Raw genomic sequence first — 11,784 nt, forward strand, 5'->3', positions numbered from 1 at the left:
GCTTGCTCACCCAGCAGCTTGGGTTATTTCCTCTTGGAAACTCAAGAGAAATTTGGTAGCCCTGCCTCCAGGTGATGATGGCATACGATGACACTCTTCTCTAACCTGAAAGGTGAGTGAAAATGATCTAGGCTTCTAGAGTAATCTCATACAAACAAGTTAAAATTGTCTAAGAGCTCTTCCCAAAACATAAAAATATTTTCACCTACTTGTTTTTTTGTAAACTTCCCACTCAGAAATAATAATAAAGACCTGTAAATCTGCACTGCGGTTCTGGAACTATATGTACAGAATTCAGACATTAAGAAGCATACTTGCAGATCCAGCTGCTCTTAGCGACAACAAAAAAAGCTAAAAAGCTGAAAACTAATTCACATGACTGTAGTCACAATAACATGTTGTATCCCCCTGCCCTTTCGAAAAATATTTGAATTTTCAGTTGCACCTCACAGATACGTAACAGTTAAGATTATATATAATTATTATTTTTTTTCTTTTGACAGTTTTGTTTTTGTTGGTTGGTGTAGCAGGATAATCAGTTGGCTAGCTAGATCCTTAAGAATCTATTGATTTAAAATAGACTTGAACTGTATTCCACGAAGTGGAAAGGTTAATGCTTCAGCTAAATCCACGTCATCAGTTACAATTTCATTCTAGTAAATCATATTTTTCATAACAGAAATTATATAGAGTTGTGCTTAGTATTTTCAATTAACTATCACTGTCAATAAAGAGCTGCAATGTTTGTACAGATAGGCAATGCACTACCTTGGAAGTATTTATTAAAAAAACCCACACTTTCCTTAGTTTCTGATACTGATGACATATAATTGAATTTTATTTTTGCCTTTTGAGAGACCCTGTGAGATTTTGCATCTAGGGTTCCAGTCTAATGTTAAATGACAAGAAAAGTCTGAGCAATAAAAGATGCTAATAGAAAGGATTTCCCTTTAGTGTATTTACACAGGTGAACATTTAATGGGATGCTTCTTGACTGAATCCATGTTATGTAAACATTGCAGCAACGCCGCCTTGACATCAGTCTAGAACAATTTCATTACTTTAAACCAGACGTCTCTTAAAGATTTCACTGATAAAATAAAACTGGCAGTTAATATGACATCACTGAACAAGAGAGATTGACTTTTTTTTTTCTTGGTTCTGAAATTTGCTTTTAGAACACTATTGAGAGGTGACACCTTCCTTAATCCCCTACAAAACCTAATCTGAAGTTTATTGACAATAGTTTTTCGGCTACTAGTTAGGCAGAGAGAAGGGAGGTTTTTCCTCTGTAGAAGTTTTACATACAGTTTCCCCATTTCCATACTCCTTTCTTTTTTTCAGCATTGTTTTACTGCTTTTGAAAAATGTAACTTGGAAGCCTAGAGTATTTTCACTTTTCGTTGTAATTGATAGCAATTCTGTCTTTGAGAGCCAGAAATAGCCACATTTCTCTTGACCCTCTAGGAGTAAAACCCCAGTGAGGTTTTTGAAAAGCTGCATTTGAAACAAAACCAGTGACTTAAGTAAGTAATTCGGCAATGTGAGACAGTGATGAGAAGTGCAGTGCTCCTGCGGAGTACTGAAAGGACTCGCTTTTGGTTGTACTTCCTGAAGCTGTTCTCTGAAATTTCATCCCCTAAATCTATACCTCTTCCAATATTAACAAGGTTTTGACTTGGGTTTAATTCAGTTATTAAAAAAACACTACGTGAGCAAAACGTTCTATGGCAGCAACAGAGGACAATAATACCTGGTGTTTTTCCCATAATTTGAACCCTTGAATATAGCAATTTATGTCTAACTCCTGATTAAACTGTCCTTATGATTATCATAAATTATCTCTCTAGATTACGAGTCTGTGAAATCATTACATGTGATGCAGCGTGAGACTACTACATTATTCATTTGTGGGTTTTGTAATCTGACTCCTGGTTTAATGTTTTCATTTTTTTAATAGACGCACAAATCCTTTTGGTGAATCTGGAGGCTCAAAATCTGAAACGGAAGGTAAAACAAAAATTTTATTTCAATACAAAATAAAAAATTGAAAAATAATTTTCAAATCCTATTTTCATCGATAGCTTCTCCCTTGTAATTTAACACCAGATGTAGAATGCTTAGTTGCGTTAGCAGTGTAATAGACGAGTTAAGTGAGACTGCTACCTGGAAGTCTGCTCTGAAATTAACCCATTGCATCTTTTGTATTTGTTAAACCAAATGAGAAGATGTGTGTGTGACTTGCTGTTTAGTAACTGTACCTCTAATTCATAAAGTCTGAGCAATCTCTTTCCAAGTTATTAGAAGTTTGGAGTTTTCCTGGCTGCAATCCATCTTGGTTTTGAATGGAAAACCCAAAATGGAGTTCACTTTTTTCAATACTTTCCTTTGTCTTAGATTCAATACTTCATCAGTTATTTATTGTAAGATTTCTTGGCTCTATGGAGGTGAAGTCTGATGAAAGTCCAGATGTTGTTTATGAAACAATGCGTCAGATATTAGCAGCGCGTGCCATCCATAATGTTTTCAGGATGACAGAATCACATTTATTAGTCACTTGTGACTGCCTAAAGTAAGTTTGCTTCCTGACTTTTACTGATGTTTATTTACAGAATGATTTATTTTTTTTCACTTTGGTAAAATTTACTTTCTGATTTGTTTTTAAAAACAAATTTTTAGGTTAATTGATCCACAGACACAAGTTACAAGACTACGAGTAAGTAAATTTACATTTTAAGATAAATAACCAGCAATGTAATTCTTCTGCTTGAAAAGTATTAATAATAACGTTAGCAAAAATCACTGACAGCATGAGATTTCCAGACAAATTTCCACTAAAATTAGGAGACTAAGGCGTACCTTTAAAATCAGACAGAAAAACACTAGCAAATCAGGGTTAAGAGGAGTGATTTCGGGAGGTCAAATGTGCTTGTTAAAATACAATGTTATGTTTTCCTAAGATTTTCAAAATGTGTTTGATTATAAACATGTACATTCTTAGTAGAGAGGTAACATTAAGGTTGATGTCAGATTAGTTCTGAAGTCCAAAAGGGTTTGCTTGGTGTTTGGATGTTTTTTTCGGGTTTTGTTTTGGGTTTTTGTGTTTTTATGTGTAATTGAGGGTGTTGCATCGTTTCTGGTTTTGGGATTTTTTTTTATAATTCTCTATAAAAAATGCGCTTGAAAGAAGTAAGTGGAATTCTTCTTAGGATATCAAATAAGGCCAGCTTAGTTCCTCAGTAATAGCAAAACTCTTCCCACCTTCCCTTCTTTTTCTTTACGGAGAATTTATGGGCTGTCACTTGATTTCTTTGGGGGGGTCTTTTAAAAGCATTCAGTTTTTTGGAGACACTGAACTACTTTCATTTCCATAAAAAGAAATCCGAAGCAAGCAGTGCTTTTTTTCGTTCTTTACCTTTGTGGCATTAAGTTCAAAACTGTCCCAAAGCTGTAAGCTTTTACAGGTGAGAGATGTCACCTGAGTGCACGCCCAGTATTCTAAATGTGTACATTTAAGTTTAGGAAAAACTTACCAGTTTTTAGCAGCTGTAGTAAGGACTTTCAGAACTTAAAAACACCCTTTGGTAAGTCTTAAAAAGATACATTTATTTCTAAGTGCACCCTCTTTTAGGAATAAGAATGCAAAATAGTTTTATTGTATCAAAATAATGAGGATATGTGGGTTTGGTTTTTTTTTTCTCCTTTTATATAATTCAGGAGCATTGAACTAATTGCTCTAAAGGTTTTGGAGAAGTACTGCCTTTACCTGGCACCAAATTCTGAAATCTTAGTTGCAGGTGTAATTTGTATGAATGCTGTCTCTTTAAGGAAAATAAAAAAGAAAAGCAGTGTGTTCACATTTAGGAAGATGACTGAATTGCATTGCAAATGTGGTGCCCTTTTCTTACATGGGGTGTGTCTTTAGTAGTTCCCTTATCTTTTGAATAATTTAATCCCTTGCCTTCTAGTCCACTGTTTGTCTTTTGTGATTACGTATTTGGTCAAGTTGTAACTTCTGGTGTGGTTGTGCATTTATGGTCCTGAAGTAATTAACGTGCAGTATATAGAAACCTCCTACAGAAAATATTTGGAACTACTTTTAATATCTCTGTATTTGATCCTTTTGGCAGTTTCCTTTGCCCAATGTAGTCTTGTATGCTACGCACCAGGAGAATAAGCGCCTTTTTGGATTTGTGCTTAGAACTTCAGGAGGGAGAGTTGAGAGCCGTCAGACTTCCATCTGCTATATATTTGAATCAAATAATGAAGGGGAAAAGGTATTGGTGATGGTTATACTTGTGTCAGTTTTGAACCTGCTGTGGATTCTAAGATGATAGATTGATTCAAGCTGTCTGAGGGATTTCTGGGGGAGAGTATTTTGTTAGTGTACTGAAAAGCAGTTAAACCTGCCAGTCTTAAGTACCTGCAAGTACTTTAGTCGGGTATTATATATAATGTGGGAATCTGGCTTTAATTTAAAAGGCATTTTTATGAGAGTAATTTTGATTATTTCCAATTGTTTTGTGTTTAGATTTGTGACTCTGTTGGACTGGCAAAACAGATAGCTTTTCACGCAGAACTGGTAAGAATCTTTTTGGGGCGAGGTATACTTTTGAATGGAAGGGAGAGAGTATATTTAATATGTGTAATACGATATATTCTGCAAGGTGCTTGTAGATGCAGTAACTGTTGTGGCATACTTGAAGGGATTTATTTTCTAGAATTTAAACCCAAGATAAATAGACTGACCAGTGTCAGTGTGGAACCATATTGAAGATAGGATTCGGCTTGCTACCTGTAAACACACTAGTCCTTTAAAAGAAGAATAATCGAAACAGCGGTATAACAGTTTTGAGCAAACCCATATAAATGGGTAGTATATCAACCCTCTCAGGCTGTTGTTACTTACTTTATTTACATTTTTGCCCTTTAGGATCGAAAAGCATCAGAAAAGCAGAAAGAAATAGACAGAGTCAAAGAGAAACAACAAAAAGAACTGAATAAACAAAAACAAATTGAAAAGGTATATTTCATCATCATTTCTTAATATTCTTTTTTCTACTTGGTTTCTTCTGCAGTTTTTTTACTCCAGGCTCCACTATCATATTCTGTAGTACAAGTTCATAGAACATTATGGAGTTAATTATTAGAAGAATTTCCTGTGCAGATTGTGCAGATTCTGTATAGTAGTCTTTAAAAAGAGCTCTTCTGAGAAGAACCGGAAAATGTCATTATAGGAATCCTTTAGAGCACTGCTTGAAGGACACACCTATCACAGGTGCAAAATAATTTCATTTGCTGACGAGGGCTCAGTGAGGAAGGGGCTGCAGGGCGGGGGCTGTAGAATCAGAGAATTGTTCGGGTTACAAAAGACCTTTCAGATCACAGAGTCCAACCGTTAACCCAGCCCTGCCAAGCCCACCGTTACACCCTGTCCCTGAGTGCCACGTCTACACCTCTTTTAAATACCTCCAGGGATGGTGGCTCAGCCACTTCCCTGGGCAGCCTGTTCCAATGTTGATGACCCTTTTGGTGGAGAAATTATTCCTCATATCCAATCTGAACCTCCCCTGGCACAACTTGAGGCAGTTTTCTCTTGTCCTGTCGCTTATCTGGGAGCAGAGACCAACCCCCACCCCACCCCAGCCTCCTTTCAGGGAGTTGTGGAGAGTGATAAGGTCCCCCTGAGCCTCCTCCTCTCCAGGCTGAACACCCCCAGTAGGGTGCTCATACCCAGCCGCTCCTCGTACAACTCGAGACCCTTCACCAGCTCTGTTGCCCTTCTCTGGGCACGCTCCAGCACCTCGGTGTAGATGAAGATACTTCTTATTGTGGACTGCAGGTACAGATGTGTTAGCGCGTTGGCTCTTCTGATAGCGCCAGCTACTGAAATGTAAACAGTTGGGTTTTCTATTCCATCTGTATGGAAAGCTGTCCACCGATAGTATTAAAAGCTAGTTTAGAAATAATAATAATGATACCGTGTTTCAATTGTAGATGGCTTCAAAGTTAGTATTCTTTTCCTGTGCCCGTCTTCCTCAAATTAGGACTTGGAGGAGCAAAGCCGGTTGATAGCTGCTTCCAGCAGATCGAACCAGGGCAGCGGAGAAGGACAGTTCGTAGTCCTTAGCAGTAGCCAGTCAGAAGACAGTGATTTAGGAGAAGAAGGAAAGAAGAAGAGAGAATCTGAAGCCTAAAGTTGCCTACTTTATTAAACTTGGACTCCTGGATATATCTGGTGAAACGGCACAAGTTCCACAAGAAGTGAAATGTAAGTGGAAGGGTCTGCTGTGTTTATATAAGAGACTTCACAATGTAGACCCTGTTATGCCTTGATGTTTCTTTCTCAATTAAGGGATTTCCATTTTCATGTCAGTATAATTTCTCTTCTGTATGCCAGATGAAACGTGGTGATGCTTCCATGTTTATTACAAAATTATGTTTCTCTGCAGTTACGGAAAAACCTGGGAAGTTTTCCCCTCTTAGCTCTGTACAATCTCTGTACAATTGCCTGCTCTTGAAGCAGAACTTAAAACTCTCTTGGACCTTGGCAGTACACGGAAATTTGTTGTTAAACTGCAGGATGGAGAACATCTTGCTGGAGACAAAAGTGGACGTCCAAATAAGACAGTACTCAGCTTTACCTGATTTGTTGCACATAACTGTTCTTAGATTTAGAAAGAAAAATCTTTATTAGCATCATTGAGATGTGCAGTAGTTCTAGACAGAAAGATCTTATTTTTTGTTTCACATTGCACTGTGTGATGCTCTTTTGATTTTTTTGGTGAATATAATGCTGAAAGAAGTTTTTCAACAGCAGAAAAAAAATACTGTCAGACCTAGATAGGAGCTGATAAGACGCAGTTGCACTTTGCTGCATGAGGAATGTATCAAGCATTCCTTATCAAATGAGAAAGAACAGTGTATATATTCTTGTAGCACAAGTGCCATGTTCTTGTTTTTTCCCCAGTACATGTAATAAAAAAGCTGTAAGCCTTCGAGTTCACTTTTTATAAAACATGATTAGAGTTGCAGGAACGTCTTGAATTTCATAATTTGAAAAATCTTCTGACTATGTAAATGCCTTGCCACCAGTACACATTTACTGAAAACGAGTTGAGGCTCTCCAAGTCTTTTTATGGAAACTGATTTTGCAAACAGAATTTACTAGTTCTTAAGTAAGAGACTATACTAATCCTACATACTAGAGTCAATCCCATAATGCGTTTTTCAAAGCAGTGTCTGTTTATAGCTTGTAATCTGAACTGTGTTCCATACCCTGTGTAATATTTATTTTGTATAGTACCAAGAGTGCATTCACCTTTTGATCCAGAAGAGAAAACTTGTTTGAAGAGAAATATTTATTTTTGCACTAATTACTATAAATACTAAAATCCAGTGGAACAGAAGATATCTCTCTAATAGTGGCATGAAAATAACAGGAAATATAGAAAGAGAAGAATATACTTATACTCCAAGTTATAATATAACAGTTACGAGTGTTTTACAGTTCGTTGCAGGGCATTTCTGGTGTTCAGGAATGGAAGCAATTTTGTATCTCCCCATCAGCTGGTGACAGCCCAGCCCTTCGCAGCCGGAGTTGCTCAGTGCTGGTAGAGTGAGGGAGGAATCTCAGGACCTCTCTGCCGGGTGGCTGTAGGTACGCCGAGCAGCAGTATCCTTAGCTCCCCTCGCACCGGGGCGGCCCCGTGCTGGCCTGAGGAAGCGGTCTCCTCCTGCCCTCCATGCTGGAGAGGCACATTTTTGTGCAGAAGTTGGCTGGATCTGGCCCCGTCGCAGTGGGAACGGGGAGCCGCGCCTGCCCTTGCAGCGCTGGGCAGGACCAAGAGCCTGCCGCGCTGGGGCGGCTGCTGCAGGAGCTGGAGCAGCTCTGCGGGCGGGTGGGACTGGCACCCCGAGCAGCCACAGAAGGGGTCACGGTACCCCGGCCTTCCCAGGGAGGGGCAGCCTGAGCAGCAGAGAGGCTCCGGGTTCTCTTTCCGAGTCAGTTAGCAACTCCTGCTCCAGTACGTTTTTCATCCCAGAGTAGCCAGTCACTTGCAAAAATACCTGCTTTTGCTGTTGCCCGTATTTGGCTAGCAGACTGTCATGTGGACCACACAAATTTAAGGCTTTTTTCTAAAAAAAGTGACATTTTTATTTCATCTATAGTCATCTTTTCTCAGCTCTCAAGAGATGGTTTTTATTCTTGCCAACAAAAATGTACAGAGAGGCAGCAAATCAAATTTTTTCCCTTTTTGTGCCTAAATCTAGGCTTACAGATAGTTGCGTGGCAACCAGTTTGTCTCTGCAAATTGTTCCAGTTCATTTTTCTTTCTGTTTTTTTGTTCGTTTTTACTCAGTGATATTTCTGTTTTCTATCAAAATAATGTGACAGCATAGCTCAAGGTTACTGTGTCTTACCGTATCTTCCTCAAGTATGTGCTGAAAATGAAGTAGTTCTGAAACAGCACAGGAAGAGTATGAAATCAGTGACTTCCAGTTTCTAGAATCTCATCGGCCAGTTTGTCAGCATGGGAGTGATTGCGGTCAGCACCTCAGCTGTGCCAACCCCAGCTCTGTGCGGAAGACGGTGACTAGATTAGCTGTCTCATCAAAAAATTACACATTTCTGATGTGTAGCCTGTTTTACATTAGCCTTATTGAAGATGTGTCAGAAAATTGAATTACTCAATATTTTTTTTTCTTGAAACCTTGAAAGCTACTGTTTTAGACCTGCATCTGCAAAGAAGAGGAAGAAAGCGGGAGAAACAAGTAGGCAGACGAATTTACTGTCATGGGGTTTTTTTTCAGATTTAGCACTACATGACTGTAATTACTCCATTTGCTTTTCAGGCTCTCTATCTATGCCATTAAATCTAGTTTTCTATAACAGACAGCACAGGAGTGAAGTGCATTTCATTTGTATTGGATGATTGTCATCTTAACCACTAAAAAAAAGAGGAAATGATTGCAGAGAGCAGTTAAAGAAAATAGGTTGCTATGTATAAATGAAACTGTGCGTGTGTGTGCTGATTTGGAGGAGTTTCACTGGCATAAAATAGCAGAAAGATATAAAAGCATCTGGGAGGGTGATGGAAGCTGCGAGACCAAATGGCAGGTCAGAAGAGATGAGGAGGTTAAATAGGAACGTGCAATGAATTAGCGGTAGGGTGAGAATCACTGGGTTTTGCTTAAGAGGAGGAGCAGCTGGCTCTGTAATTAAATTACCTCAAGGGAAAGAACAGCTGCTGAGGTTTATCTGTGCCCTGCTCCCCCCAGTAAAAATGGGGACCTTTTTCCCTGTGAGCTTTAGAACTACTTCATTGGAAAGCTCTGTTGATTACAGAAAAAACCCAGAGTGCTTAGTATTCTCCATGAGAGTACAACTTCTCATGTGAACACCTCGCGTTCTCCTGGGAACTACTGCAGTAGGATTTCACCACCAGAGCGTTTTATTATTGTAAGTAAATTACTGGATGGTTTCCTTTCCTGTAATATATTTCTCCCATTTAGTATTTCCTGTTGCCTTTTACTTACAGACTGATCTTTCAAGCACTTCTAGCTGAAGCTGTACTTTGCTTCATGTGCATCTGTTATTACTTCAGACACTCCTGAAAATATTCTTTCAAGTACGTGATTTTAAAGAGATTTGCATAGGTGCTGAATCAGCAGTGTTGCGTAGGACTAACTTTTTATGTTGCTAATTGCAGCTTCATAGTTACTGCCACATATTTTCCCTTAGGTAAGGGGAGGTTAAGTTTATTACACTATGTAGATTTATAGAATGCAGACCAAGCGAGTCTTGCTGTCAGTCGTTTCAAGCTACATACATTATTTATGTATGTAATGGCATGAATATAAAAATATATGAAGTGTGCTTATAGGTATGCATTTTATTGCATTATAGATAATGCCTAGCACTCCTCCATGGCCACTGATAGATTTCTCCAAGTTTAAATCAGAGAGCAATTTGAGAGTCATATACAACTTAGCCATGTATAACTGGTTACAAGCAAGTAGTGTAAACTAAATTTGATAGTCTATTACTTCCTTGATCTATTTAGGTTTGAAATTGTATCAAGACAATTTACTATCTAACAATAAAGTAATATTTAAGAGTTAAGGAACATTCCTCCTCTACAGTGCTGTCCGATTTCATCTTTATATGGATGTAAACCCTGAGCTGAAAATCCTGAAACAGCTGAAGCTATTTATGAAGATACAGTTTATGTACATTGATATAAAGAAGCAAATTTGACTGTGCATGTGCTTAAGGTAAATTCTGATGAAGTAGTTGCCAGAGTTTAGGAGAAGCCAATGGACAAAACTGTGTTATGATATAGTGTCTTGTTGTTTTGGAAATAATTCACATAGAGAAAGAAAACCAGCCTCTGCTTAGTGAATTCAGCAGAGATACTGTCTAGTCTTAACAGCGAGAGCTGATATTTTATATTCTTTCTTGGCGCTATTTTACAAACTTTCTTGCAAGTCAGTTAGTCTCCAAGGCTTTTCTTTTTAACAAAGCAGCAAGTTGATTATTTTTTTCTTTCCCTACTGCCACAGTGGTATCTAAGTTGTCATGACGAGTAAGTCAGTGTGTCATTGTGAATGCACTTGTATTCCTAACAGAGTCTATGTTGCAAGCCAAGAATTTTGTACAGTCTTTCAGGTCATTGTTATAATAGCAGAGCGGTCAGATTCCTACAATGATGCTCTGGATTGGTCCTGTTCTAGTGAAGTGGAAGTGATTTTTGCAATGTTTGCTACTGACTTGCACATTTCCCTGAATAGCCCTATTAAAAACTTCTAATGGCGTACTTAGGTCAACTCTGATTGTTGTGTCTTGGAAAACTGATAGTAAACATAGGCCAGGGCTTCAGTCAGCATTTTGTAGACTAAATAAAAGCTTAAATACAGGAACTTTCTGGGTGGGATTTATATTGATGCAAAAACCTCCTGAGTTTTTCATAATACTGACTTCCAGGAAGTACCATTATTGGCAACAGGATGCGTTCCCTTCTGTTAAACAAAAACAACGGTTATATCCCTCTGTTGTGAAAGCGGATCTCGGTTCTCTTCATTCTAATCATATTAGCCGGACAGCCACCCTCGGAGAATGTTACTGTACCTGGGAATGGCGGTAACTTCTGCAACAATCAGAAACTGAACATTAGAAGGAGAAAATAATCCTTCCTGTTGCCGCTGGCTACTGAGTGCACAGGTCGTGGTGACAGGACAGCGTGTAGCACCCTGCAGCGCTGTGGTTACGATCACTGTCAGAGTTCGTATGTACAGAGGCTCTACCAGCACAACCACTAACACGGGTGTTGATGCATATCTGCACAGGCTTCGTTAGTTTATTCTAGGAGATAAATACCATGAAAAAGCAATGGGTCATAATTACATTATGGTTAAATCTGTATTTTATAAGGTTTGTAGGTTTTTCTGGGGAAAAGCAGACTTTTGAACTATGTAACTTCTGTGATAAAGATGCATGTATAACTAGAAAAAAAATAATCTATGCTAACTTGATAATGAAGGAATAAATACTACTTATGCCAAGCGTGTTGATGAACTTCTTTTTTTTTTTCTTCCTAAAAATACGGACTGACATCTGCAGTATTTTTAGAAAGAACGGGCATGCTCTCAGTCTGTGGCTGCTACGTAACGCTTCCCAGGAAAATGGTGACTGCTGACAGATAGCGCTCCAAAAGCCTAAGCTCCAGCTAATGAAGAGAAACTCCCAAAATTGCAAGCATGCCTTGGGCCAGCACTGTACAA

General features: G+C 38.5%; 1 protein-coding gene across 2 annotated transcripts in view; it reads left to right on the top strand.

Annotated features, from left to right (window-relative positions):
* Positions 1–11,565, top strand: part of APPL1 (adaptor protein, phosphotyrosine interacting with PH domain and leucine zipper 1) — a 32,377-nt gene extending 20,812 nt beyond the window's left edge. For both annotated transcript variants that reach the window (XM_055707889.1, XM_055707890.1), the window contains 7 exons: positions 1,961–2,010; positions 2,398–2,572; positions 2,680–2,716; positions 4,131–4,277; positions 4,532–4,582; positions 4,934–5,023; positions 6,048–11,565. In XM_055707889.1, the coding sequence (XP_055563864.1) occupies positions 1,961–2,010; positions 2,398–2,572; positions 2,680–2,716; positions 4,131–4,277; positions 4,532–4,582; positions 4,934–5,023; positions 6,048–6,197 (700 nt within the window). In that variant the 3' untranslated portion in view covers positions 6,198–11,565. The remainder of the gene's footprint in view (positions 1–1,960; positions 2,011–2,397; positions 2,573–2,679; positions 2,717–4,130; positions 4,278–4,531; positions 4,583–4,933; positions 5,024–6,047) is intronic.
* The last annotated feature ends 219 nt before the right edge of the window (positions 11,566–11,784 follow it).

Source organism: Falco cherrug, chromosome 4, assembly GCF_023634085.1.
Source record: "Falco cherrug isolate bFalChe1 chromosome 4, bFalChe1.pri, whole genome shotgun sequence".
In the NCBI taxonomy this organism is placed as follows: Eukaryota; Metazoa; Chordata; class Aves; order Falconiformes; family Falconidae; genus Falco; species Falco cherrug.